The sequence below is a fragment of the Salvia hispanica genome, chromosome 3 (genome assembly GCF_023119035.1).
Source record: "Salvia hispanica cultivar TCC Black 2014 chromosome 3, UniMelb_Shisp_WGS_1.0, whole genome shotgun sequence".
In the NCBI taxonomy this organism is placed as follows: domain Eukaryota; kingdom Viridiplantae; phylum Streptophyta; class Magnoliopsida; order Lamiales; family Lamiaceae; genus Salvia; species Salvia hispanica.
The window spans coordinates 54,047,830-54,073,808 of NC_062967.1; the positions used below are offsets into that span (position 1 = coordinate 54,047,830).

Here is a 25,979-nt window from a genome sequence, read left to right on the forward strand (position 1 = left end):
TATTGATGACTCACTTAAAATTAATCGAGTTCCTTTTTTTTAATTATTATTACAATTTCATACATCAACATTCAAAAATATAAAATCACTCTAATAATAATAATAAAAAAAAAACAATAGTAATAGTAATAGCAATAATGTATTGGAATACGTGTAGGAAGAGATGTTACTATTCAAGTTTTTTAACAAACTAGTGTTAACACCCGTGTTCACGCCATAAAACTTTCAAAAAACTCTAAGATAAATGAACTCAAAAATTAGATGATAAAAATTGTATAATTATGCTTGTAGACCGAAAATAAATATCTAACAAAAAAAACTTTGTAAATATTAAAGACAAACGAATATGTGTCTATTAACAATCGGCAAAGAATTTTTAGACGACAAACGGTATGCACGTGAAGCTGGTTTTAGTAGAAGATATAGCAATAGCCGAAAGAATAAGATGACAAACGAAGTAATTTGTAAACAATTTGTATGCTTTAAAACTGGTTAAACTGATGAAGCTCGTTCAAAAAATCGAGCACCGACTGGTGGTCCGATTCAGGTAAGCGATCATGGTGAAGTTAGAACTGATTGTAAGACAGAGATTTCCATTGTCAAGCAACAAACTGGATCTGAGTGGAGTGTTAGCGTCTTTATGGAAGGTCATAATCATGGACTTTCTACTCCTTCAAAGGTCCATTTACTTTGATCACACCGTAGTGTTTATGCTGTGAAGAGAGTGTTAACTCAACAATTTTCAAAAGCTGATATACCAACCTGTCAACAATTGCAACTATAGGAGATGGAGTATGGAGGCCCGAAAATGTAGGTTGCACAGAAAGAGATATCAAGAATTTAGAATTAAGGGATGAATAAAAGAGGATCGATGATGAAACTTTGATAGAATTCTTTACTTCTGAAAAGGAGAATAATTCATCATTTTTCTTTGACTAAGAGACAGATGCAAATCATGTATTCAAAAAATATTTTTGGCGGATCCTAAATTAAAGGGAGCTTATGGTGTATTTGGTGATGTTGTTGTGTTTGATTCCACTTATAACACTAATAAGTGTGGAATGGAATGATTTTTACACCTTTCGTACGGGGTTGATCACCATTATCAAACAATAGTTTTTGGTTGTGGATTTCTAAGTGATGAGAAAACAGAATCGTATATATGGTTACTTAATAAGTTTATGGAAGTTGTGCCAATGATACGTTCTTCTACGTATCGGGAGAAGAAGGCAGCTGGAGCGGCATTGGCGATAGAGAAGTCGCGCTGCAGGGATGGTAGCGGGGTTTAGGGCGTGAGGTTTCTAAGGTTTCAAGAGGAAACGCTAGGCAGAGAATTTAGAGAGAAATAAATAACTAATGTATTGTATTTCTTCTTATGTGAAAAAAGTTACAATCTCTCGTACTTACAGACTTGACTCTATGCTCGACTCTTGACATTAACTTGAAGAACAATAATAAATTATATTCCCTCCGTCCATGAAATGTTGTCTAGTTTTGTCATTTCGGTCCGTCCGTGAAATATTGTTCACTTTGTTTTTTTTCATTTTTGGTAAATGTACTCTACTTTCCACCAACTCATTACACTCACATTCTATTATAAAACTAATATATAAAATGTGGGGCCTACATTCCACTAACTTTTACCATTCATTTTTCTTCACATTTCTTAAAACCCGCGCGGAGTCAAACATGGAAAACATTTCGTGGATGGAGGGAGTAATAAACTAAACAAAAAGGATAGGATTGGGCTGCTTAGGCCTCTATGGGCTTAGATACGGTGATGCCCGGGAAACACCTTGTCCTCGAGGTGGAGAGTAGGAACAGCTAGATGGTGAAGTTACTCAAGCCTTTATCAGCAGTGGTGCGCCTGCGCCGGTGCTAGAGATGCTGGAATTGAGCAGCGAGTTCGGAGATGTGAGGTAATGACGAGATTGCGCCAATGCCGCTTCTTCCTTGTCCTGTTGTTGTTGTTCGAGTGCTGCTTCTTCTTCTTTTATACTCTTGAAGTATCCCATCTTCCCATTGCAGCGAGGGTAGATCCCGAGAGTCCTTCGATGTTAACGAGCCACAGTTTCAATGTCGTTAGAGTGTCCACTATACAGGAGCCGCGGCCGGGCCACGGGAGAGCCGCGAGCCGTGGCTCCCTATAGTGAGAGGGGTGGGCAGCCGCGGCGGGGGGGTGGACGTGGGTTCGCCACGTTCGTGGCCTGCCCGCGGCGCTTGGGCGCGAGCCGCGGCCCTCCTATAGTGCCGGCCACTCCCCTTTTCAGAATTTTTTTTTTTTTTTTAATTTCTTCTACAAATATACCCATTTTTCCCCAATTTTTTAAACCATTCCAATCTCCACTCTTTTCATTATCACCAATTATACTTTTGAAAAATGAGTTCCGGCGATGAGTTCCAACAATTGGTGGATAGGGAGTTCGATGAACTCGTTCAAGAGGTGCAACGGGAAGCAGAAGAGGAGGAGGCGGCGGCGGCGGCGTTCATTCGCCCGTTCTATCATCGGGGCACACCATCGGTTGGTAGAAGACTACTTTGGCGATAACCCTCGTTACCCAGCAGAGATTTTCCGTCGCCGCTTCAGAATGTCGCAACGGCTATTCATCCATATAGCAAATACATTGGCGCAGCGGTACATGTGCTTCACATTGCGCAATGATGCTACCGGCCGACCCGGGTTGTCGACATATCAGAAGTGTACCGCTTGCAATTAGGCAGCTTGCCTATGTCGGACCCGCTGATATGTTCGACGAATACCTACAGTTGGGTGAAACAACCATTGCTCTGACGGCGCTGAGGCAGTTTTGTAATTGTATCCAGTACCATCTTCGGTCCGGAGTATCTACGGAAGCCAAATGCCGATGAGTGCCAGAGATTGATAGATATGCACGGGCCAGTGCATAATTTTCCGGGGATGATGGGCAGCATCGATTGCAATCTGAGAAACAGCTCTCGCCGCATCCTAAACCGTCGGCGAAAAACCGGCGCGCCCCCACCGGGGATGTTCGGCGAAGTAGTCCTCGAACAGACGTTGATGAGCTAGGACATGCTCTCGACGGACGGATGTCCGTCGGCGGATGGGCCTCGGGACCTGCTCTTGGGCCTGCTGTTCGGCTTGCTCTTGCTCATGTATTGCACGAATACCGACGAGAATCTGGTTCCCGAAAGCAAACATTGCGCGTTCCATAGACCGACCAATATCTTCCCCGGGAAACATTTTGGAAAAGTGAGTGAAAGAGATATTGCTATGGAGAGAGAGTTGAGAGAGATGTGTGAGAGTTGTGTGAAAAATGAGTGAAATGAAGGTATATTTATAGAATTGAAAAAGAAAAAAAAAAAAAAAAACGCGTGCTCGGGCTCGGGCGTGATCGGGCGCGCCTCTGCAATGGGCGCCCGATCTCGCGCCCGATCGATCGGGCTAGGGATCGGGCGCGACCGAGGGCTACAATGGATGCCCGACCGCGCGCGATCGGGCATCCATTGTGGATGCTCTTAAAAATTACTTCATCCGTCCCGCTTAAGATGACACGTTTTCCTTTTTAGTTTATCACAACTAAGATGACACATTTCCTTTTTTGGAAACTTTCTCTCTCCAATTAATACACTCAACCACTTTTTCTCACTCCTATTAAAATATCATTCTTTCTTTATCTACTTTAATACTTACATTCACATTTTCTCTCTCCAATTAAACACTTTAATCAATAACTCCTAAAATCTCGTACCGCCTAAGAAATGTGTCATCTTAGCCGGGACGGAGGGAGTAGGTTATAATTTAGGCGCTAATAAAACGTAAGTAGGAACTTAATCCGGTCAAAATCAACTAAACTGGCGTTGTAGTTAGTTTTGAACGGCGCCGTCCAAAAAGAACCAAATCTTACCCGTTTTCAGTTTTGTAAGATGAAATAATTCAAAAGATAATTTTTCGGATCATAATCGTAAAATTGTCATATATTCAGGATCATTTTTGCCCTTACTTTTACTCCGTCCGTTCCATAGTAATAGAGTCATTTTGTCATTTTGGTACGTTCCATAGTAATAGAGTCATTTCCCTTTTTAGTAAAAAGTCAACACATTTTTCAACACATACTATACTCTCTCTTACTTTATTCTCTCTTCATCTCTCTACCTTTTTCAATTCAATTTTACTCTCCCTTTACTTAACTCATCTAACAAAATTTTTTTAATCTTCGTGCCGAAAAGAAACGTCTCTGTTACTATGGAATGAAGGGATTAGAAAATAGCTAAACTAGAACAATTAACAAAAAAAATTCATTTAATCAAAATAATTTGATCGAGATGAAATAAAATAACTCCAAAGTTCACGTACGAAAATTTTAAAAAAAATGTATTAAGAAAAATCAGAAATTATTAAAAGTTTGTGTATTTTCGAATAAATAACCAGTCATATGGTCTTGCTATATGTTAGCATTATATGATAATATTACGATATCTATTCTAAATTACCTTTAATTTGATTAGAATTATATGTATTATAGGAAAAAAAAATGTCAAAGCTAAAAAATATCAATAATGCTAAAATTCAGTAAATTATATTTTGGGGATTGATCTTTAGATTATAATTGAGTTTTATACTAGTACATTAAATATTGTTTTGCGATTTGTTTAAGCATATTTAAAACATATTTTTATGTTTAGAAAATTGAGTTGACTGGAATTGTATTATGATTGGAGTAGTAATTAAACAAAATCAAATCTCAAAGGCAGTAAAGAGGAACAAGTCTATACTGTATACATAACACGATTACAATTAAGAGTTAACAATACATTAATGAAAATGATCCCGCGTTTCGTGCCCGGGAGCTTCCTTAATCTCCGTACACCTCTCTCAATCTGCATTTCCTTAAATTTCATTTCATCCTTGATTTTTTTCCCCCAAAACCAGAACTCCAATGGCATCGCCAGATCCCAACCCTAATCGCACCCCAATGTACCCCCAAATCAACCCCACCGCCCCTCCTCTCTACCCCACCGTCCACACCAACGACCTACACAACCTATTCCCCTCTCCGCGGAGCGAAGGCTACTCCCCCTCCGCGCCGCCCGACTCCGCCGAGGAGTCCTACTTCACCATCCCCGGCGCCATCGTCCACCTAATCGACACTCACTACTCCGTCGAGCTCGCCGCCGGAGATCTCCAGATCATCCGCCTCCGCCAGGGCGACAACACCGTCGCCGTCCTCGCCGCCATCTCCGACGAAATCGAGTGGCCGCTCACCAAGGATCTAGCTGCCGTCAAGCTCGACGCTTCGCACTACTTCTTCTCCTTCCAACCCCCGCGCGACGGCGACTCTTCCGACTCGAGCGATGAGGAAGGATCGAAGAAAAACAAAAAGAAGAAGAAGAAAAAGAAGAAGAAGAAAGGAGATGAGAAGGAGAAGAAGTTAAACGACGTCGACGTCTTAAGCTACGGCCTCACGATAGTTTCAAAAGGCCAGGAGGATTTGCTCAAGGAATTGGACGCAATCTTAGAAAATTGCAGTAATTTCTCTGTGCGGAAGGTGGACGAGAAGGCGGTGGTCGGCGCTGCAGCAGAGATCACTCCAATGGAGTGGGAAACGGATGCGAAGAAGAGGGAGGAAGTGGAGGGCCAGTGCGCAGCGTATTGGACGACGCTGGCCCCAAATGTAGAGGAATATAGCGGAACAGCAGCAAGGCTGATCGCCATGGGGTCAGGGCAGCTCGTTAAGGGGATATTATGGTGTGGAGACGTCACAATTGATCGGTTAAAGTGGGGGGATGAGGCTATGAGAAAGAGGATGGGTCCTAGTGAGAAAGCTGAGATTGATCCCAGCACTTTGAAGAGAATCAAACGGTTTGTTTGTGATTATAATCCATTACTATTAGTTATCATCCCTAATTATACCTTTTAAAGGTCGATTGATGTTGGATGTCTGTAATTTGTTGTGTGCAGGGTTAAGAGGGTGACGAAGATGACTCAGAAAGTAGCAACAGGGGTTCTTACAGGCGTTGTGAAGGTCTCGGGATACTTTACTGGTTCTCTTGCAAACTCAAAAATGGGGAAGAAGTTGTTTAAGTACTTGCCAGGGGAAGTTCTTCTTGCTTCTCTGGACGGATTCAGTACGTCTAATAATCCTTGTTTCTATACTTTCTGTTTTGCAAGTGGCATATATGAAGCATTATATCTTTAACTGGTTAGCAAGTTCCTGTTGGTTAGTTTGTAATTGTATCTTTCGTAGTGTATGTATACATGTATGTGTGTGAATTCACAAGTGGTCAGATTATCCCTGTTTAAATGGATTAAATAGCTATACACCACGAAATTTATCAACATATGTAGTGTAACATAGAGGTCCAAGTAGACAAGCAGCGATGATCACTTTGAACCACTGAAAGGTTGAGATTTCATGGATGAGAGTTTCCTTGGCTTGACTGCTAATAAGGGTTCCATTCAAGTTGTTGTGGCTTAAACTGAGTGAACATGGTCTCGGGTTAAAATTAGCTTCCTTGTATTTATGTATCTATATTTCTTGTGACAACAGGTAAAATCTGCGATGCTGCTGAAGTGGCCGGGAAGAATGTGATGTCCACCTCTTCCACAGTGACAACTGGACTCGTCTCACACAGGTATGGTGACGAGGCAGCCAAGGCAACGAGCGAGGGGCTGGATGCTGCGGGGCACGCTGTGGGAGCTGCATGGGCAGTGTTCAAGATAAGACAGGCATTGAATCCGAAAAGTGTGTTGAAGCCTACAAGTTTGGCCAAGTCTGCTGCTAAATCCGCTGCAGCAGAGGTGAAGAAGTCAAAAGCAAATAGCTCAAGGTTTTGATGCCAAACTATGAAAATTTGTTGTGATTGTGTTGTGCTATTGGATTGCAGTAAGGTAGATGCAGACTAAGGTCTCTGTTTATTATGTATATCCTTGTATCTTTTTCCCTTTTGAATCTTCAGCCACATTTGTAAATGCTTGGAGCTATTTGGACTGGGCTCAAAAAATCTTGATTGTTACTGCAATTGTTTTGTAGTATTCAGTTCCTGATAAATTTTTTTAGTATTACTATTGACTAAGTAATCAAACTAATCCTCTGCACTTGTCACGCTTATTTTTTAAGTTTGTTATACGAAAGATGTAACGTTTCTCTTTTTGAAAAAAGTCTTCTTTCATACTTCATTCGTTTTATAGTAGTAATAATTTTAATATATTATACTTCATGTGTTGACTTTTACTACAAAGATAAATAACTCCACTACTATGAAACGCACCAAAATGACAAAATGACTCTACTACTATGGAACCGAGTGAGTATTAATATAAATATATTATTTTCTTTCCATATTTAACATACAAAATATCTCCTAAAATTCCATACGTATTATTGGAAGGAAGGGGTAATAATTTTAATTACTGAACTTATTATTTTCAGAGTAAAGAAGCTAATCCAATCAAGAAGAAAATAATTATCATTACAAACAATTGGACAAATAAACAAAAAGAGGTAGTACTCCCTCTATTTCATTGTAGTGAAGACATTTCTTTTTGGCATGTGATTTAAAAAATATTGTGTTAAGTGATTTAGGTAAAGTAGAAAATGAAAGGTAGAGAGATGAAAAAAAAATTAAGAGAAAATAAATGTGTTAACTTTTGCTAGAAAAGAAAATGATTTCATTGTGTATAAAGATTGAAAAAAAGTGGCCCATGCAGGTTTCGAACCTGCGACCTTCGCGTTATTAGCACGACGCTCTAACCAACTGAGCTAATAGGCCGCTGTTGATAATTTACAAATATAACTAATTATAATTTGGCTGATTGTTTTGTTATGTGAAGTAATCGTATTTGTTCGAGTAAACTGGCAGTTGTTTCGCATGTCGTCAGAGGAGCAAAGGAATTTGGAGGGATTCACAGTTCCAGCCATGAAAGACTACGAGGTAATTCTTATTATACCTATATTTACCACCAATTGTATGGAATTTGGTTTTGTTCAATGCTCCTAGGTATTGGACCCTTTTCGTGTTGTTAATTTTGTGTTGAACCGCGGGTTAAGAGATTGGATTTGGACTATGGCAACCAAACCTCTTAGCTTAAATTTCCATTCTTTAATTTGGGGAAAAAGCTTCATGAAGTCACTTTTGTGTACTAGGATTCTGAATCTAAATATCTGTCCGAGTTTTATGTGATCATTAATTGGCTATTGAGGGTTTCGACATGAATGGCAATCAGAATCGAAATGCAGTCAAACTCTATACATTTTTAATGACTAAAGTGTAGAGAGTTGAGATTGATAATGAACTGATATTCTGCTTGATGTAGATTTTTTGGTTAATGGTTTAATTGTATTGTATGGACTTGGTGATTGGTTTCTTTTAGTGCCATGAAGATAAGGGTACTTATCGCGTTGAGGGAAGTTTTGTGTTTTAGGATCAATGACTGCATTTTTGGTCACTCCATACGTCCGTATCATGCCATCTTTTATGAGCTGATATCTACCAGTTACACGATGTTCTTGTCTTGGTGTAAGGGATCTATAGGTCTTGTTTATATCGGCTAGCTAGAGACAGTTTCCTAGATCCTGATGGATAAGTTAATTTCTCAAAGAATCTTCACTTTGAAGTTTGAACATTTTAGATCAAGCTGAAAGAAGAGTATGCTAGAGTCTGGAACTCATTGCATACTCTTCTCTGAGGAATTTCATGCCGTATTGTAGGATCTAATATTCTTGACAACACATCTGTAGCTCTGAGACAATGTGTGTAGTATGCAGTTTGTGTATTTTATATGCGATTATCTTGTAGGTGTAGCCTCACCTAGGAAAGGCAGACGACACTTCCAAACCTAATCCTTTGCTTAACTTCACCCTTACAACAGTCAGAGTATACTCGAAAAAACGAAAGGGTTAGATCAAAATGAGGATATTCTTTTGATATCGATATGCAGAAAAGATATATTTTAGTTTATTAAGAGTCTTGCTATTAGTTGAGTCTTAGAGATAGGTTTATCGTTTAGAGTTTTATTCAAGTTGGAGTATTTGGTAGAGTCTTATGAATAGCTATGTTCCCTACTTTTGAAGTATTGAGAAATAATTAGCTGCGGCCTTTTCAGAGGATGGCCTCTTAGTCATAGGAGGAGTATTTGTCTTTTGTTTTATTTATTTTATTTCTGTTCCAGCAGCTTCTTCATTATCTATCATGCCTATCGTACCATATGTTTTGTATGCCGAGATATTAGCAAATGCTTATGGTGCTTTCGTCTATTACTCTTCTGTTGATAACCTGAGTACAAAACAACTGTAAGAGCTTAATCTGGTAAAGCTAAACTAGCTGAAGCCTCGTAAGAATTCTACTGCAGCGAATGTGAAGATTGACTAAGACCAAAAAACAATAACACCCTAATACTCTGTTATCCTAGTTGGGGAGAATATCCTAATGGTGGTGAAGAGCCATTCTGTAGTTGTACTCATTTATTTTGTGCAATAAATCAGATCATTTTCCCAAGATCTCAACTTTCTAAAGTTATGTTTCCTTTGACAAGTAAGAAATTCTGAATCATCATATTTGGATTAATTATCTGTAAACTATGTTGTAGATTGAAGAAAAGAAGCAAGCTGCTTCAGATGTCATGTTTCAATATTCAAAATTTGCTCTTGCGTGTCTTGGAAACCAGACTCGGCCATGTGACTTAAGGTTGCATCTGATGAAGGTATGCTCTTACCCTTTTTTCTGTAACTTTTCCATATTTTATGCTTATCTGGATTCCAGGGTCTTGTAATCTCCCCTACAACCATGCTTTCTTTTAGGACTGTTTAGGTTTTATTTTCAATAATTTATTTCTAATGTGTTTTGGGGGTACTTTGCCTTGATTTATGTCATCGGGTCAGGCAGAGGGATATGAAGTTGGGTAGTGCAGAATCTTACTGTATATCTTTAGCAAAGTAATCAGTTGGTTCTTGAATAAGATCTTACATTAATTCTATTAGTAAAAGTGGATTATCTTTGTTAGCAGAAGATCTTACAAGACTAAAATAAATTTCTAGCAATACAGAGAAATGAATTTCAAAATCTAAGCTATACAGCCTTTTCTTTCCACTGTGCCCTTCTCTCTCTTAGGTTTCATCGTGTGTGTGCGCGTGCACGTGTGCATAAAATTTTTAACTGCAAGCATATATGTCATTCTCTAATTTTAGCTAAGATCGAAGCAAGAAGCTGAATGGTTAGGTGCTTTGTGAAAACTATATTAGCCATGTCAACATCGAAGAAGCATTTTGCTTTAGTAGCTCCCACTATAAACTGAAGGGAAGGAAGAAATACCTCTTTCATACTAAAAATGCTGAGGAATGGGTTCAGATTATCAGATATCCTCCCACTGAAATAGTGACCATAATAAAATGAAGGCATTATTTTCCAGTCTAAAAGATGGGGTTCCTTTCACACTCCCTTTTCTTCAGCTTTATTTGTGTCAATTATGTCTGGATATTCTATGATTGGATGCTTTAACTGTATCAATTATCTCTAGCTAAATTTCATATAGCTCAACTAAATAAATAAGCTAATTAACAACAAAACGAGTTGGTCTCATTCTCTGGAACATATTCTTGTGACATACAGGAGATATCTGGTTTGCCGACTTCACTGAAAAAGGCACCATCTCACGCCGCCGCTTCTCCTGATGTTATGGGAGAATCGTCTAGCTCAGGCACTGCAAGGCTTGACAAGGCAGATAGTTTTAGAGCAGTCTGAGATTTCGTTGCTAATGAGTTTGTCGTTATTATCATGAGGCTGGCTTACTCCTGCTCTGCCCTCCTCATCTTCAGTGAATATATGTAAATGTACTATTGTGACCTTGGAACTCGCATGTCTGCATTCATCCGTTGTGTCATAGGGACGACTGCCCACACCGTGATTATAGAGCATTTTGTACGTTACAAGCACACTCTCTGTTTCCGGGAGTGCATTTAGATGATGCATGAATCAAAGGGTGACTGTTCATGAATAACATTCTTTTCTGTTATGGGTTCTAAGTTTAAAGAGGACATATGTGGTAAGATGGGATGTTATGTATGGAACTCTTGATTTGAGTCTGATAAGTACATAGTAATTCGTATATGCAGGAAAATCAGGGTATGCACTTTTACTATCTACGTAATTTCACTGAAAAAGGCGTAATCTTCAGTGAGCAGATGTCTTTATTCGTAGGCATTCGTTTACTTTTTTTATTTGATTTTTTTTGGATGGTAAATGAATTCAATTTTAAAGGCCGCGCGCCACGAAGGACTTGAACTTGACCTCAGGTATTAACCTTTTTATCGCTTGGTCAACTCACACATACATATCGGCATTCATTCAGTTAAATAAAATGCATGCAGAGATAAAATGAATGTGACAATTTTGCTAAGCTCTTACCCGGCCTAAAGTTAATTATATAACTATTACATAAGTTAGAGAGAGTGATTTTTCTATTTTTAAATATGTGTCATTTATAGTGGGACATCCTAAAAAGGAAAATGTATCGAAGAGTGTGACAAAGTGAGTATTAATTTTATTTTACTTCTTCTGTCTCACGTTACTTGAGTCGTTTCTTTTCGGCACGAGATTTAAGAAATTTGTATTTAGTGAGTTAAATAAAGTAGATGAGAAAATAAAGTAAGAGAAAGAGTAAAGTAAAAGAAAGAGTAAAGTAAGTGCAATTAGATGTTTTGTTTTTAGCCAAATAGGGAAATGACTTAAGTAACTTGAGACAACCCAAAAAGAAATACGACTCAAGTAACTTGGGACGGAGAGAGTAATAAAATGTGATTGGATTGAGTTAGTGGAATGTGGGCCTACTTACCATTCATCATCCGATTCCCCCATATTTATGCTAATCTCTATCCCAATTTTATGTCATTGAAATATAGCAATAGTAACACAACCCTGTCAATTCAATTTCAACAAAGATAAAGTATGGTAAAGCTATAAATTCAAATAAAATACTTATTCAAACAAAAATTTGCCTATCATGACTAAGCGTGCGTTATGACTATGATTACACTACAAGGGAGTCCCCGAAGTTGGTAGAAAAAAAGCATTTTGTTCATGCAACATACTCGAAATATGATTTTTAGAATACCAATCCTAACAACCACGTGGATGGTAATATGGCAAGTGCACTCAACACTAGCTTTAATCTGGCATGAATTGTTTGCTAGGAAAAAACAAAAAATGTTAAAATTTTGTGTACTTAACCCAATGTAAATTGGGTAAAGCATGAAAAAAAAGGAATATTTATCTATAAATACACGAACTTTTAATATTTTTTTATTTTCCCCTAAACTTTAATTGTTAAATACTATAAATATATGAAATTTGAGCTTTTTTATTATTCACCTAATTAACAGAGCCCGTTAGAAGTAGAGTACATTTAGCATATTACCATCTACATGACGAAAGGTAGTAAATCAATATGACATGTTATATGTAAATACACGTACTTTCGATATTTTTCAAACTTTTTCCACAATGAACAATTTTAATCAAAATGAAATTATTTGTGAATTACTCTAATTTTGTCATTTTCTAAATTTTAATGTCATGTTATTTTAGACGATAAATCATTTTTTAACTATATTAAATTATATCTATTGTCATGAAAAATTATTAAATTTTAAAAGATATTGTGAATTGGGATATTTGCTATTTTTTCCTTTCAAATTATATGTATCTAGGCTGATGATTGCTAGTATCATTTTCTTATACGAATGTATTTGTGATTGAAAATGATTGTATAAGAATTTCCACATAAATTATATTTCGAGTATATAATTTTATATATATGTATCATTTCTTATTCACCTTCCCCGTTCATATCTGGGCGCAACGGCTAGTTTACACAAACGGTAAACTCCAACGGTCGGAATTTCGAAAATTCCTTCAGAAGACCGTCTAAAGTACACCCTCTCCTCCCTTCCTTCATCTCTCTGTCACTCTTGTGGTGTGTAGTGTGTGTGCGGAAAAGATGATGAAAGAAATGTGGAATGGGCCGCCCGGTTTCAGGCCAGCAAAATCAGCTCCCTTGTCTCCGGCCAAGCCCCTCCTCACTCGTTCCGAGACCTTCCACGTCACCCACAAGGTCCCTGTCGGCGACACCCCCTACGTCCGTGCCAAAAACGTTCAACTCATCGACAAGGATCCGGAGAGGGCCATACCTCTCTTCTGGGCCGCCATTAACGCGGGCGACTGAGTCGATAGCGCCCTCAAAGACATGGCCATTGTCATGAAGCAGCAAAATAGGTCTCAAGAAGCCATTGAAGCTATCAAATCACTGCGCGTCCGTTGCTCCGATCACGCCCAGGAATCCCTCGACAACATCTTATTAGACCTCTACAAGGTTCGTTATTGATACCGACCAAACAAGAGAACTTGTTTCCACAATTGACGGGACATTGAGTCCGTAACAATATTCATAACCGTTTTTTAAATTATTTGCAGAGATGTGGGAGATTGGACGACCAAGTGGCGCTTCTGAGGCGCAAGCTGTTCCTCATCCAGCAAGGCATGGCCTTCAACGGCAAGCGCACCAAAACCGCCCGATCGCAGGGGAAGAAATTCCAAGTTTCCGTCGAGCAAGAGGCCACGCGACTACTGGTAAAACACACACACTCTCGCGCTTAATTAAATTAAATAGAATCAAATTAGGGTTCAGAAATCCCCAATTGTAAAAATTAGGGTTCATAAATCCCCAATTATAATTCATCGATGGTGCAGGGGAACTTAGGGTGGGCGTTGATGCAGCAGAACAACTACATCGAAGCGGAGGAGGCGTATCGGCGAGTGCTTGTGCTGGCGCCGGACAACAACAAGATGTGTAATCTCGGGATCTGCCTGATGAAGCAGGGCAGAATCGGCGAGGCCAAGGGCACGCTGCGCCGGGTGAAGCCGGCGGTGGCGGACGGCCCCAGGGGCGTCGATTCGCACCTCAAGGCCTACGAGAGAGCTCAGCAGATGCTCACCGATCTCGAATCGGAGAAGATGACGCAATGCGGCGTCGATCGCGTGGAGCAGAGCAAGCTCTTCGACGCCTTCTTAGGCTCCTCCGCGATCTGGCAGCCTCAGCCGTGCAGGGAGAGCCGCGCCACGCCGGATGAGAATGTCAATAGCGGCAACATCGTAATTAATCGGAAGAATAGTGCTAATAATAATAACAGTGTGTTGTTGAATCTAAACATCGGCGCGCAGCCGTTCTACTCGGCGAAGAGGAGCAGATCCGGCAACGAGAAGGAGAATGGAGATCGGAGATGCGTTAATGGCGGCGGTGTTGGGAGGAGAGGGAGATGTGTTGAAGAAGAAGAAGAGAGTGGAGAAGAGGCTTAAGGTGTTTCAGGATATAACGCCATCCTTCAACTGCAGTCCAAAACCACGGATTTTTAACAGATAACTTACGCTAATCCAATTTTATTTATAGTTAGAGTTCCAATTTAAAATGTTAATTTATGGGGTTAGAGATGAACTTGTTCTCCTTCTCCATGGTATTTCCCGTACCACAAGCGAATAAAATTATCTTCTAATATATTCATCGTAGTTAAAATCCACTTGTATGTTACATGTGCCAACGGACGGTTTTTCGACAGCTTTTTACGATTTTTTTGCAGTTCTGGTTTAGTTTCACAGTTTTTTGTGGTTATGGTTTGGTACCGAAGGTTCCGACATAAAATTTTTGAACTTGAACCGAACCACATTTTAAAAATCGACGGTTTCGGTTCGGGTAAATTTTCACGGTTTCGATTCAAAAGCGTAACCGGCGTTTACGGCGTTTAACCGCCGGTTCGGTAAACCTTGGGCAGATCTAATCAAAGTAGTATTCTTTTTTCTATATTTATATTGGGTCCTTGAAAAATTAAATGATGTTGATTTTAATTCACAGTTGATAAAATTAGAGTCAAGTAGAGAATTTTTTTTCCTATAATAGAAATCTTTTAATTTATGGGACAAGGGATTACAACCAAACGAAATTTAAGGAATAATTATCATGTTATTACTTCGTCCCATAGAAATAGGACTGACAAATTGTGCGGATAGGGTCGCCAAATAATTATTCCTTAAATCCAAATAATAAAATTAAAGCATATTAAAATTAAATTTAAATAATAAAGTTAAAATACTTATTTTTAATAAAATTTAAGTATGCAGTAATATTTTTTATCATAAAAAATAATTAATAATAGTATTAATCATATTTTTTCTAATAAAATTAAAGTATAATATTTTTTTAATTAATAAAAATAAATAAAATTAAAGTTTAATATATTATTTCAATTAATCAAAATAATTTTTTTTCTTAACGGATAACCCTAACCCGACCCAACCCAACCCAACCCAAAATTTTTGGGTTCTTATTGGGTCGACCCTATAAGGACCCAAATCCCAAACGTGCGTGTTCGTGTCGGGTTAACTCTGTGTCGGGTCAAAAATTGTCAGCCCTAAAATAGACCATTTAGCATTGACACAAATTTTAATACATAATTGGTAAAGTAAGAGAAAATGAGAAAAAATGGTCGAAATTATGTAGTCGATGGTGAGTCTCGTAAATGATAAAGTAAAAAAAGATGAAAAAAAAAAGTTGTTATAAATAGATATAGACTATTTGTATGAGACAGACGAAAAAGGAAATACAACCTATTTTAATAAAACAAAGTAAATATTATTAGTGTGTGATACTCCCTCAGTCCCAGATAATTCGGGACACTTTGATCCGGCACGGGTTTTAAGAAATCTAATGGAAAGTGAGTTGAAAAAGTTGGTGGGATGAGGGTCCTACTTTTAAAGGATTAGTTTTATAATAAAATGTGAGTATGAATGAGTTAGTGGAATATGTGGTCCACTATCAAAAATAGTAAAAATGAAGTGGGACAAATTATGTGGGATGGTCCGAAATAGAATACTGGGTCGAATTATCTGGAACGGAGGAAGTAATATTTTCGGCTGCTTCTTCTGACACACAACAATGCAATTCATATAGCGGAATTAATGGTTAAATATCGATCTTTTAACCAATTTTTTTTCAAATTCTAGGTTTATCAAATTATGCCAGAATCCTTTACGATTTGTTTTTGCATAAATAATTAGTACTTATCTCAGAATATATCTGTGATTGATACTAGTACGGTATTAAATTGAGAAGTTAAAAAATTATCATAATTGTTAAAATTGTTAAAACTTGAGATATTACTCTCTTCGTCTTATTTAAGAAGTCATTTTTTAGTTTGTCCAATTCAAGATATCCATTTTTTATATTTAGAAATAAATCTTTCTCCCCTTAACTCATTAAAATAATACTCTATTCAACTATTCTTTTTTCTCTACTTAGGCCATCCGCAACGCTATCTCTTATCCGTCTCTTAACCGTCTCATCTCTTAACTATTCATGGGCCCCACTGTACTTTTCAGCTCATCTCTTAACTAAGAGACAACACCTGCAACCCTCCATCTCTTAACCATCTCTTAACTATTCATTCAATTTCATTTTTATTTTTAATTCCAACAAATTCAATTAATAAAAACACACTTCATTAAAATAAAATAAATATTACAACTTAAAAAAAGCCTAAAAAATAGAAAAAAATACATAATTTAAAATCCTAAAAAATAAAAAAAGTACATAATTTAAAATCCTAAAAAATAAAAAAACTACTCCGCCGGCGAATCATCATCCCCGAAGTCGGCGGTACAACTATACCAAGTTGAGCGCTCATATACTCAATTCCGGCCATATGGGCTGCAACTTGGTCAGGATTCATTTTTGAGAGGTCCGCCATCGTGGCGACTAGGTACATGGACATTAGGGTGTGCGAGCCCGTGCCCGTGCCGGAGCCCGAGCCCTCGCCCGCCTGGCTTTATTATCTATGACCCTATGCAACTCACCTCACATTACATGTATTATTCATATGTGACGGCAGTTCTGTCCGAAAAAGATGAGGTGAGTGACAGTGAATTTTGATTGTTATATTTTGTGTCAGAGAGAGTGCGATTCCACTCTTTACACCAAACAATTTACTTATAATTATTTTCTGATGCTTTAATTACCTTTTTGTTAAACCAAATATCACTACATTTCTATGTTTTGATTGTGCTCCATAATTTATTGAAATTAAATTTGGTTTTATAAATTGACCTGCGTCTGACAAGTATTTTGGACTACATATTTTAAACATTATCTATAATCATTTAACCTGATATTTGGGGTTTGTATCAACTTGGTTTTATACAGTTTACAAGTTTTTCAAAATAATTTTCGACTTATTAAAATAATTTTCATCCTAAGAGATTCGGATTTTAAAACTCTAGATTATTAAATTTTGTTGTCATGAAATCCGCCTACATGATGTAGTGTATGTGTAACGCTCTTAATTAGCATATTTTCTGCAACATTATATTTTTACGGTTTTACCTACGCAATATAGGTAATACGCAAATTCCTTTAATGCTCAAACTAAATAGTGATGTTCTTTTCTGCAAAATGTACAATTTAACACTTGGAAAACATACTAGTGTTTCTGGACTATGGTTAATTTCGTAAACTATCTAAACAAATAATAATGTGTTTTCCTGTAAATAGAATAAAAAAAATCAATTTGATCCTTAATAGCATAATCGGAAAATTGAATGTGCATGACAAATAACACTATGAGTAGTAGGGCTGGGGAAAAATACCGAAAAAATGATATATCGTTCGTATCGTATCGAAAAATATCGGAAAATTATCGAATTTTCGATATATCGTAATATCGTAAGTTTTCGATACGACAACGATATGAATTTCCTTATATCGCGATATATCGTTTTATATCGAAAATACGATATATATATATATATCGATATTTTATTTTCGATATATATCGATATATATCAAAATTTTCGATATATATCGATATTTAACGATATATCGAATTTCGGTACGATATATCGAAATATCGATACGATAACGATATGAAATTTTTTTATATTGAAAGTTCGATATATCGAAACTTTCGATACGATAACGATATGAAATTCTTTCATATCGATATTTTCGATACACGATACAACGTTTTCGATACGATCGTATCGACCCACCCCTAATGAGTAGTAGTAATTAGGAAATAATAGATGAATAATTTAAAAAAGTACCATATGTTTTTTTTTTGAGAGATTGAGCAATCATAGTGTCTGTAAACAATAATCGTTTATAATTTAAATTTACCCACACCACACATTTGAAAAGTACTACTACTACTAGTCTACTATGCAGCAAATAATTTTTGATCATGCATGTGAGTTGTAGTTCTATTTTTGTTTGATTTTTCACTAATTTCATCACTTTTTTAGTAGTACTACATAAGGAAACACATCTTTTAAGCACATAATAGAAGGAATTTATATTTATAGAGTAAAGTACAATAAGTAGAAAAGTAAAGAGATAACAAAGTAGGTGGGGAATAAAATAAGAAAAAAAAAATTTTTTGCTGAAAAGGAAAATGATAATGACTCACTTACAGTGTGTCATTCTAAAAAGAAATATGACTCGCTTATATTAAGGCGAGTGGAGTAATGTTGAGACGGATGGAGTTAATGTTTTACTACCATATTGTACCTTTTGTTACCAAAGCATATTATACAATCAAAACTCGTTTTACCATATTGTAGCTTTTGTTACTCGAAGCATATTATACAATCAAAACAACGTAGTGGGATTCGTGAGACATTTATTACAATCTGGAAACAAACAAATTTAAAAAGTATTTTCCCGTTAAGCATAAAAATAAAATTCAATGGTTAGATCCTAATCAGGTACAATTAAATTAAATCTGTCGCCAGAGATTATTACTAGTATAATTATTACGCCTTTTGAAAAATCTTTTAATTTTGTCTTTTATTGTGATTTTAACTTTTTTTACTGTTTATATGTTACATTAGACTGAAAATGCGGTAACAAATAAAATCACCCTTCCACCTCCCTCCATTTTGAATTTTTCACTTCAAAAATAAGTGTATATGGCCCGTTATAATTTTATATTTTCCAAATTACCCTTGCTCATTTTTTTCTGAAAGTATTAGTAGTAGATTTGTTCTTTGAAACTAGAACTAGTTTTTCATACATTAATTCAATTATAATAGCATTAATACGAACAAGCATTAAATAAAAAATTAAAATAAAACGGAGAATGTTGGTAAAATAACAGATTCCGAGGGCATTATAGCCAAACACATAAAATAAATAGGAATGAAATATAAAGTGAGTAAATAAAATTAAATACAGTTTGCCAACATCAACCTTTTTGTATTGATATACACTGTCTTCTTCCTCTCACCTTCAACCTTCACTGATCTCTCTCTCAAAAATGGCGATGGATTGGCCGAGAAATGCTCTTCCTACAGGTCTCCTTCTTCCTTCTGCTGCTTTTTCTTTGTCGATTGTGCGATTAATTATTTGAATTGATCGATTCGTGAATCTGAATTTATATTTTGCAGCTCAAGATTTTGCACTGAATCTCTAATTCCCTGTGTCTGCTCTTTCTCTCACTAGATTTAAAGTAGTATCTAAGATTATTTGTGTGTTCAGAGCAAAGAAAGTGCAGTACTTAGCCAAAGCATTTAAGCTTTTTCCTCTATATTTGAATTTTCTTGTGCAAATTCCTCTAACTTGGATCGAAGGAGATTGAAGGAACGTATGTGCAAATTCCAATTAAATTAAATTTGCATTGAATTTGTCACACACACAATAGAGAGAGGGAAAAATGGGTTGTTGGTATTCAAGGTTAGAGAGGGAGGAAATGGTGTCGAGATGTAAGGCTAGAAAGAGATACATGAAGCAGTTTGTGAAGGCGAGGCATGCCTTTGCCGCCGCCCACAGCATGTACATAAGGTCTCTCCGCAACAACGGCTCCGCTCTTCTTCAATTCGCCACGGCGGAAACCAGCCTCCACCACCACAACCCCCTCCCCCCGCCCCCACAGCAGCTTCCTAACAACCCACTCCCTCCTCCATTCAGCCCTATGTCGTGGACCACCACCACCCCCTCCTCAGCCATCCGCCCGCCGCCTCCTCCTCCACCTCCGCCCGCGTCCACCTGGGATTTCTGGGACCCCTTTATGCCGACGACCACCAGGCGGTCGGAGGACGAGGAGGAGGAGTGGGAGACCACGACCGCCACTGCCTCCGAGGCGCCCGTCACCCCCATCATCACCAGGGCTGCCCCGCCTTCTGCTACCACAGCCACTGCCACCACCACCGCCAGCAGCGAGCTAGCGGTGGTGGTGTCGACCAAGGGTAAAGACCTGGTTGAGATCATTAAGGAGCTTGATGACTACTTTTTGCAAGCTGCCAATGCTGGTGGCCCACTCTCCGCATTGTTGGAAGTCCCAGTTTCCAATTTTAATCGCCAATCCTCGCTCGGTAATTACGACACTATTTGTGAATATGTTTAAATTTTTTATTTGCATAGTTTTCATGTTGTTTTGTTTGCAGGTAAGGACAATGGATTTGGGAAGAGTTTGAGTCCACTACACTGGAGTTGGGGTTCGGGCAGTGCAAAATGGAATGCATTTGGAAAGTTCTGCGAGGATCCTATCGGAAACACGGTTCATCTTGCTCCCAATGGAAATGCCACTCATTGTTCAACGGTTGAGAGGTTATACGCGTGGGAGAAGAAACTCTTCCTGGAGGTTAAGGTATTCAATTAACTAGTTTGATTTTGTTGACTATTATGCTCTATGCTCTTTCAGTGCCTTTGTTAATCCATTTGTTTTGGTATCCTTGATTTGCTTTCGACATTGTAGAATGCCGAGTCTTTGAAACTAGAGCATGAGAAAAGAGTAGCAGCTCTCAGGAAGCTAGAGATGAAGAATGCTGATTATATCAAGACTGAGAAGGCTAAAAAGGAAGTCGAGAAGTTGGAATCGCAGATGACAGTTGCTGTGCAAGCGATTGAGACTACCTCCATCGAGATTATCAAATTGAGGGAATCAGAGCTTCATCCTCAACTTCTTCAGCTCGTTAAGGGGTAATTTCTCTCCGTCGCGCCTTGAACAAGTATCTAGGGGAAACTTTTGTGCTACCATCTGTTTATTTTCATCTGTTATTCACTAGCTTTCTGGTTATTTTTAATGATTGAAAGAATGTTGGATAGTTATAAACACCACATGAATTTTCAGTGTGTTATAAATTATAATCATCACCTTGTTGTAGGTTCATGGGCATGTGGAGAAGCATGTATGAATTCCACCAGGTACAAACACATATAGTCCAGCAGCTCAAATACCTCAACTGCATCCCTTCAGTGGAGCCCACTTCTGAAATCCATCGGCAATCAACGCTTCAGCTCGAGCTCGAAGCTCAGCAGTGGCACCTCTCCTTCTGTAGCCTCATCAAAGCTCAACGCGAATATATTCAGTCATTGACAGGCTGGCTCCGTCTCAGCCTCTTCCAAGTAGGTAACAATCCCATCAACAAAACGAAGCAAGACTCCGCCATTTACTCGCTCTGTGAAGAATGGCAGCTCGCAATCAACAACGCTCCTGACAAGGTGGCATCCGAGGGAATCAAGAGTTTCCTATCAGTCATCCATGCAATTGTAGTGCAGCAAGCGGAAGAACAAAAACAGAAAAGGAGGTCAGAGTCGGTGTTCAAGGAGCTTGAGAAGAAGGCAGGCGAGCTCCGGTCATTGGAGAGCAAGCACGGGCCGTCACAAACCTACGGTGATACAAGCAAGGATCCCGTGCGAGAGAAAAGAGCCAAGGTGGAGGCCTTGAGGTCCAAGGCAGAGGATGAGAAGGCCAAGTATGAGAAGTCGATCAGCGTGACCAGGGCGATGACCATGAACAACCTGCAGATGGGTTTGCCCCATGTTTTTCAGGCAATGACGGGTTTTGCCAATGTGTGCACGCAAGCTTTTGAGTCCGTGAACAACCAGACCAAGAGCAGTGGTCATCTGCACAATGTGAAGATGATATTACCTTGAAAGTAATAATATGCTGACCCTGACTCTGCAATCACATTTTGTCTTAGTGCTTAAAACGGTTTTTAGCTTGTGTAATTATTGTTTGCTTGTGGTAGTATTTAGGTTGAGTTTTTAAATATCTGGTTTAGATTCAGTTGTAGAATCTGGTGTTTTCACCTTGATTGTACCTGTATTTTGTCCTTCATGTTTATGAGAATTTTGAATTTAGGATTATAACCTGATACTTATGAGCATTTCCGACCTTCAATCAAAGTAGTAAGTACTCCTTTTGTCTCAAGATAAGCGAGTTGCTTATTTTCCGCACTCGTTTTGAAAATGATACTCCCTTCGTTTGCTAAAAAGTATGAACTTTTTAATTTTAGAATAGTTAAACAACACATTATCCCTACACATCATTTTATTTACTCTATCTGTCCAACATTAGGACTCTTATTTAAGTTCCCCATGGATTTTAAGAAATGTTAAGAAAAGTAGGTAAGAAAATATAATGGAATGTATAACTCATTTTTATATATTAGTTTTATAATAAAATATGAGTGGATAGTTAATGGAAAGTGTGGTCTACCTACCATTTATAGTAAAAGTGAAACGGGACTCTAATGGCGGACATATTAAAATGGTGAATCGAGACTCCTAAAGAGAGACGGAGGGGGTACAACTTATAACATTACACTACACTAATGATGTAGAGTCCACTATCCACTAACACTATTTATACTATCATTTATCTCAATCTCTTTTACTTTACCAATTATACATTAAAATTCGTGGCGAACCAAATGTTCATATTTTTCAGGAGAGAAGGAAGTAGTAGTTTAAAATATTGATTGAGCATTTGAGTAAACAATTAGTCATCCAAAAGAACATAGGAGAGTTCGATTGATTTCCAAAGAAAATATACACACAAAACTAACTTACAAACTTCTATGGGAAAGAACATACCAAACACTTCCTTTGCAACCAAATCAAGCGTTTGTCGACTTTCAGAGTTAAAAAAGTCTCCCTTGCATTCCGATTGCTGAACAGATCTAAAGCAGCTAGATAAACCTGTTCACTGACGCCTTGCAATTCATCGAGTGCCTTAACGCAGTCGGTGATTGAGAACTTGCTGTGAAACGTTTTCAAGGCTTCCGCCCTAAGCTTTGCCGCGCCAGCCATCTCCATTATCCCTCTTGCAATAGCATCCTCTAACCCTCTCCGGCCCCTCTTGCGGCTTGCCATATCCATGTACTTATCTGACTCTGACGGTGAGAGTTCCTCCTCTTTCACAGCCGCATGTTCTGGAAACATGGATATTCCTTGATCGTCTGTGGCCGATCCATTTTGTGCACCGTTTGTATCTGGCTCTGCAAATATTGTTCTCAGATGATTGTATATCGAGCAGCCGGTTGATCTCAGCATCTCAGCATCGGGATGTTCCTGATGACAATATTTTTACTGAGATTTCCATTGGAATTACTATCATATTAGATACACAATGCTCAAGAGAAATACAGATGTTTAGAAACTACATACAAACGAAAAATCACGCCTTTAGAAACCATACATGATTCACTAGCACGTAAAACACACATTTTATTTTTTCAGGTACCTAATTATGCATTGATCAAGCTGAAAATCTGTAAATGATGTAAAGTGAGAAGGTGCAACCACAACGGATAAGCATTGAAATAAACACACACACGGGAAAAGTAGAGACCTTGATGTATCCGTCCCATGCTTCATTCGAAGCCATGATTGCACCTGTTGCCTCATCCCACTGAAAATCAGGTTGATCGAGTAGCAAAGCTACAGTAACATACTGCTTTCTTAGGGCAACATAACGACTCTTTAGTTGCTCATTATCCCACCAATAACCGGTTTGAATGCGGAAGTTATCACAAATGAATTTCCACCCTTTCTTACTAAAGGATCTGCTTGATTTATTTCCCTTGTGAATCTCCTCTACCATCAACTCTACCAAGGCCTTTGTCAACGATGCTGTCCACTTAGCACGCAACTGATTCTCCGGCTGCTGCACCTCTTGAGCTTTCTTCGAACGAGTTGTGCAGCCAGACATCTAACAGTTTGCCATAATACCAAATATGAAACACGAGGCAAACACAACATCTCAATTCAAGAACATCCCAAATACAAACGACAATAACAAGAAGCTAAAAAAGGCCCATGACCTAAAAGCAATTCGTTTCCTTCATCGCCAGAACTCAGCATATGATTCTAGTATGAAAAAACGACTACAATTCTGAAAATGTGACTCAGTTTACTACTCTCTCCATCCCTCAAAAGTATAAACTATTTCCTTATTAGTCCGTTCTGAAAAATATAAACTTTTTAATTTTGGAATAGTTAAACAACACATTATGCCTAAACATCATTTTATTTACAACTTCTACCATTTTATTTACAACTTATACCATTACACCACACTGCTACTGATATGGAGTGCACTCTTCACTAACACTACTCACACTACCCATTTCCCTCTAATTCTTACTTTACCAATTATACATTATAATATGTGTTCATACTTTTCAGGGACGGAGGGAATAGTACGAAATTTTAACTAATTGTAAAGCAATTCGAAAGAAAAATGACACAATAAACACCTGATTTAGCTCGCCATGAAATTGAGACTACAATGTTCGGATAAATAGGAAAACAAAAGGAAGGTAAATTCAAATTTTGCTGCAGAATCCAACCAAATTCTAGCAACTCGAGTCCAAATTCATCAGTAAGAATTTTTTTTTTTTTAAATGCAGACCTTTCATTCTCGAAATACAAAAAATCAAGCAAAAACTGATTCAAATGGTAACATATGAGAAATAAAAACTAAATTAAGAATCATAACACAAAAAAGTGAGAATTTTGTTTACCTTTGTGAATGTGAGAATTTTACGACACAATTGGAGAAAACCTCTCTTTTTCTTGATTGGGGTTTTTTTGCTCAATTTATTCTCTGTTGTTTTTTTGACTAATCCATATTGACCCCCTTTACTTTTACGTATTTGTACTTTACACTTCCCATCAATATTTCTATGTGCTTATTATCCTCATTTTTAATGTCTTGATTATGAGATTAATGCAAAATGTATTTGAAATTTCAATCATATTTATATTACTCCCTCCGTTTCTTCATAGTTGAGGCGAAACTTTTCGGCACGGAGTTTTAGAAATGAATGTTGGGTGTGTTAAATAAATAGATAAAAAAGTAAGAGAGAGGAAAAGGTAGAGAGAATAAAGTATAAAGTGAATAAAGTAGAGAGAATAAAGTAAGAGAGAGTAAAGTAAAAGAGAGGAAAAAGTTACCATATAAAGAAACGACTCAACTATGAAGAAACTTCCCGAAATGGTAAAATGACTCAACTATTAAAAATTCGTTTTCTTCTACACAAACTTGTTTATTTTAAAATTTGTCATAAAACTTTTCAACCGAATGTTCACTTAATAAATTATTTAAATGAAAGTCCTCCCAAAATCAGCAACTTTCAAATGCTTTGAACTACATAAAAGGTACTCTCCCCATTCTCTCCGTTTCATGTTAATAGAGGCGTTTCATTTTCTACACTTGTTTTAAAAATGAAGAAATAGTAAATTACAAAAATAATAAGAGAAGAATCTTCTCTATATTATTCTATCTATTACTTTATTTTTTCTCCATTTAAACTACTCCCTTCGCCTCATAAAAATATGGACAATTAACATGACACGAGAGTTGAGATAAAATGGGTAAGTAAGAGAGGAGGAGGAGAATGGTAGTTATCAACCTTTCGGCCCATTGATGTAAATCCAAAGATTGAATTTTATAACCGGATATTTTTCAAATAGTAATTGCTTTTCACATTTTTAGAGAACATCAACTTTCGCAGAACTTCAGAAGGAAATATCATATTAGGAATCTAAATATTCCCATTCGTACAAAAAACTAATATTTCGGAATCTTAGCCTTATATGATTTGCCCAAACATTCCTCGTACCAAAATAATGCACCAAAATTTGAACATGTTAAGAAAAGATAAATATGTAAATAGAAATA

At 37.6% G+C, this 25,979-nt stretch overlaps 5 protein-coding genes and 1 non-coding gene across 6 annotated transcripts; 4 read left to right on the forward strand and 2 right to left on the reverse strand.

Moving 5' to 3' along the window:
• Positions 1-4,840: 4,840 nt before the first annotated feature.
• Positions 4,841-6,999, forward strand: LOC125216942 (protein EARLY-RESPONSIVE TO DEHYDRATION 7, chloroplastic-like). Its single transcript, XM_048118735.1, has 3 exons — positions 4,841-5,839; positions 5,939-6,105; positions 6,528-6,999. The coding sequence occupies exons 1-3, from the start codon at positions 4,917-4,919 to the stop codon at positions 6,812-6,814; spliced, it is 1,377 nt and encodes a 458-aa protein (XP_047974692.1). The 5' UTR covers positions 4,841-4,916; the 3' UTR covers positions 6,815-6,999.
• A 676-nt stretch (positions 7,000-7,675) lies between these two features.
• TRNAI-AAU lies at positions 7,676-7,749 on the reverse strand. Its single transcript has one exon. It is a non-coding gene; the product is annotated as a tRNA-Ile (tRNA).
• A 65-nt stretch (positions 7,750-7,814) lies between these two features.
• On the forward strand, positions 7,815-11,092 carry LOC125211031. The gene is made up of 3 exons (XM_048110704.1): positions 7,815-7,911; positions 9,566-9,679; positions 10,585-11,092. Exons 1-3 carry the CDS (start codon positions 7,849-7,851, stop codon positions 10,714-10,716), a joined length of 309 nt encoding a protein of 102 aa, XP_047966661.1. The 5' UTR covers positions 7,815-7,848; the 3' UTR covers positions 10,717-11,092.
• A 1,753-nt stretch (positions 11,093-12,845) lies between these two features.
• On the forward strand, positions 12,846-14,521 carry LOC125211030 (protein POLLENLESS 3-LIKE 2-like). The gene is given in 3 exon segments (XM_048110703.1): positions 12,846-13,342; positions 13,444-13,599; positions 13,720-14,521. Coding segments are annotated over 3 exon segments (1,134 nt in total). The 5' UTR covers positions 12,846-12,970; the 3' UTR covers positions 14,326-14,521.
• Positions 14,522-19,266: 4,745 nt separating this feature from the next.
• Positions 19,267-22,159, forward strand: LOC125216512 (protein ALTERED PHOSPHATE STARVATION RESPONSE 1-like). The gene is made up of 5 exons (XM_048118247.1): positions 19,267-19,365; positions 19,713-20,382; positions 20,455-20,657; positions 20,766-20,989; positions 21,175-22,159. Exons 1-5 carry the CDS (start codon positions 19,351-19,353, stop codon positions 21,944-21,946), a joined length of 1,884 nt encoding a protein of 627 aa, XP_047974204.1. The 5' UTR covers positions 19,267-19,350; the 3' UTR covers positions 21,947-22,159.
• Positions 22,160-22,800: 641 nt separating this feature from the next.
• Positions 22,801-24,928, reverse strand: LOC125216513 (L10-interacting MYB domain-containing protein-like). Its single transcript, XM_048118248.1, has 3 exons — positions 24,820-24,928; positions 23,646-24,005; positions 22,801-23,365 (listed from the first exon to the last, which is right to left on the reverse strand). Exons 2-3 carry the CDS (start codon positions 24,003-24,005, stop codon positions 22,871-22,873), a joined length of 855 nt encoding a protein of 284 aa, XP_047974205.1. The 5' UTR covers positions 24,820-24,928; the 3' UTR covers positions 22,801-22,870.
• Positions 24,929-25,979: the final 1,051 nt, after the last annotated feature.

Bases quoted from the DNA above. Each gene is read 5' to 3' on its own strand.
- LOC125216942 (XM_048118735.1), top strand. From the start codon at position 4,917: ATGGCATCGCCAGATCCCAACCCTAATCGCACCCCAATGTACCCCCAA. The intron at 5,840-5,938 runs GTTTGTTTGTGA...TGTTGTGTGCAG, and splicing joins ACTTTGAAGAGAATCAAACG to GGTTAAGAGGGTGACGAAGA. The intron at 6,106-6,527 runs GTACGTCTAATA...TTGTGACAACAG, and splicing joins TGCTTCTCTGGACGGATTCA to GTAAAATCTGCGATGCTGCT.
- LOC125211031 (XM_048110704.1), top strand. From the start codon at position 7,849: ATGTCGTCAGAGGAGCAAAGGAATTTGGAGGGATTCACAGTTCCAGCC. The intron at 7,912-9,565 runs GTAATTCTTATT...ACTATGTTGTAG, and splicing joins CAGCCATGAAAGACTACGAG to ATTGAAGAAAAGAAGCAAGC. The intron at 9,680-10,584 runs GTATGCTCTTAC...TGTGACATACAG, and splicing joins TAAGGTTGCATCTGATGAAG to GAGATATCTGGTTTGCCGAC.
- LOC125216512 (XM_048118247.1), top strand. The intron at 20,383-20,454 runs GTAATTACGACA...TTTTGTTTGCAG, and splicing joins TAATCGCCAATCCTCGCTCG to GTAAGGACAATGGATTTGGG. The intron at 20,658-20,765 runs GTATTCAATTAA...TCGACATTGTAG, and splicing joins AACTCTTCCTGGAGGTTAAG to AATGCCGAGTCTTTGAAACT.
- LOC125216513 (XM_048118248.1), bottom strand. From the start codon at position 24,005: ATGTCTGGCTGCACAACTCGTTCGAAGAAAGCTCAAGAGGTGCAGCAG. The intron at 23,366-23,645 runs GTCTCTACTTTT...TATTGTCATCAG, and splicing joins CATGGGACGGATACATCAAG to GAACATCCCGATGCTGAGAT.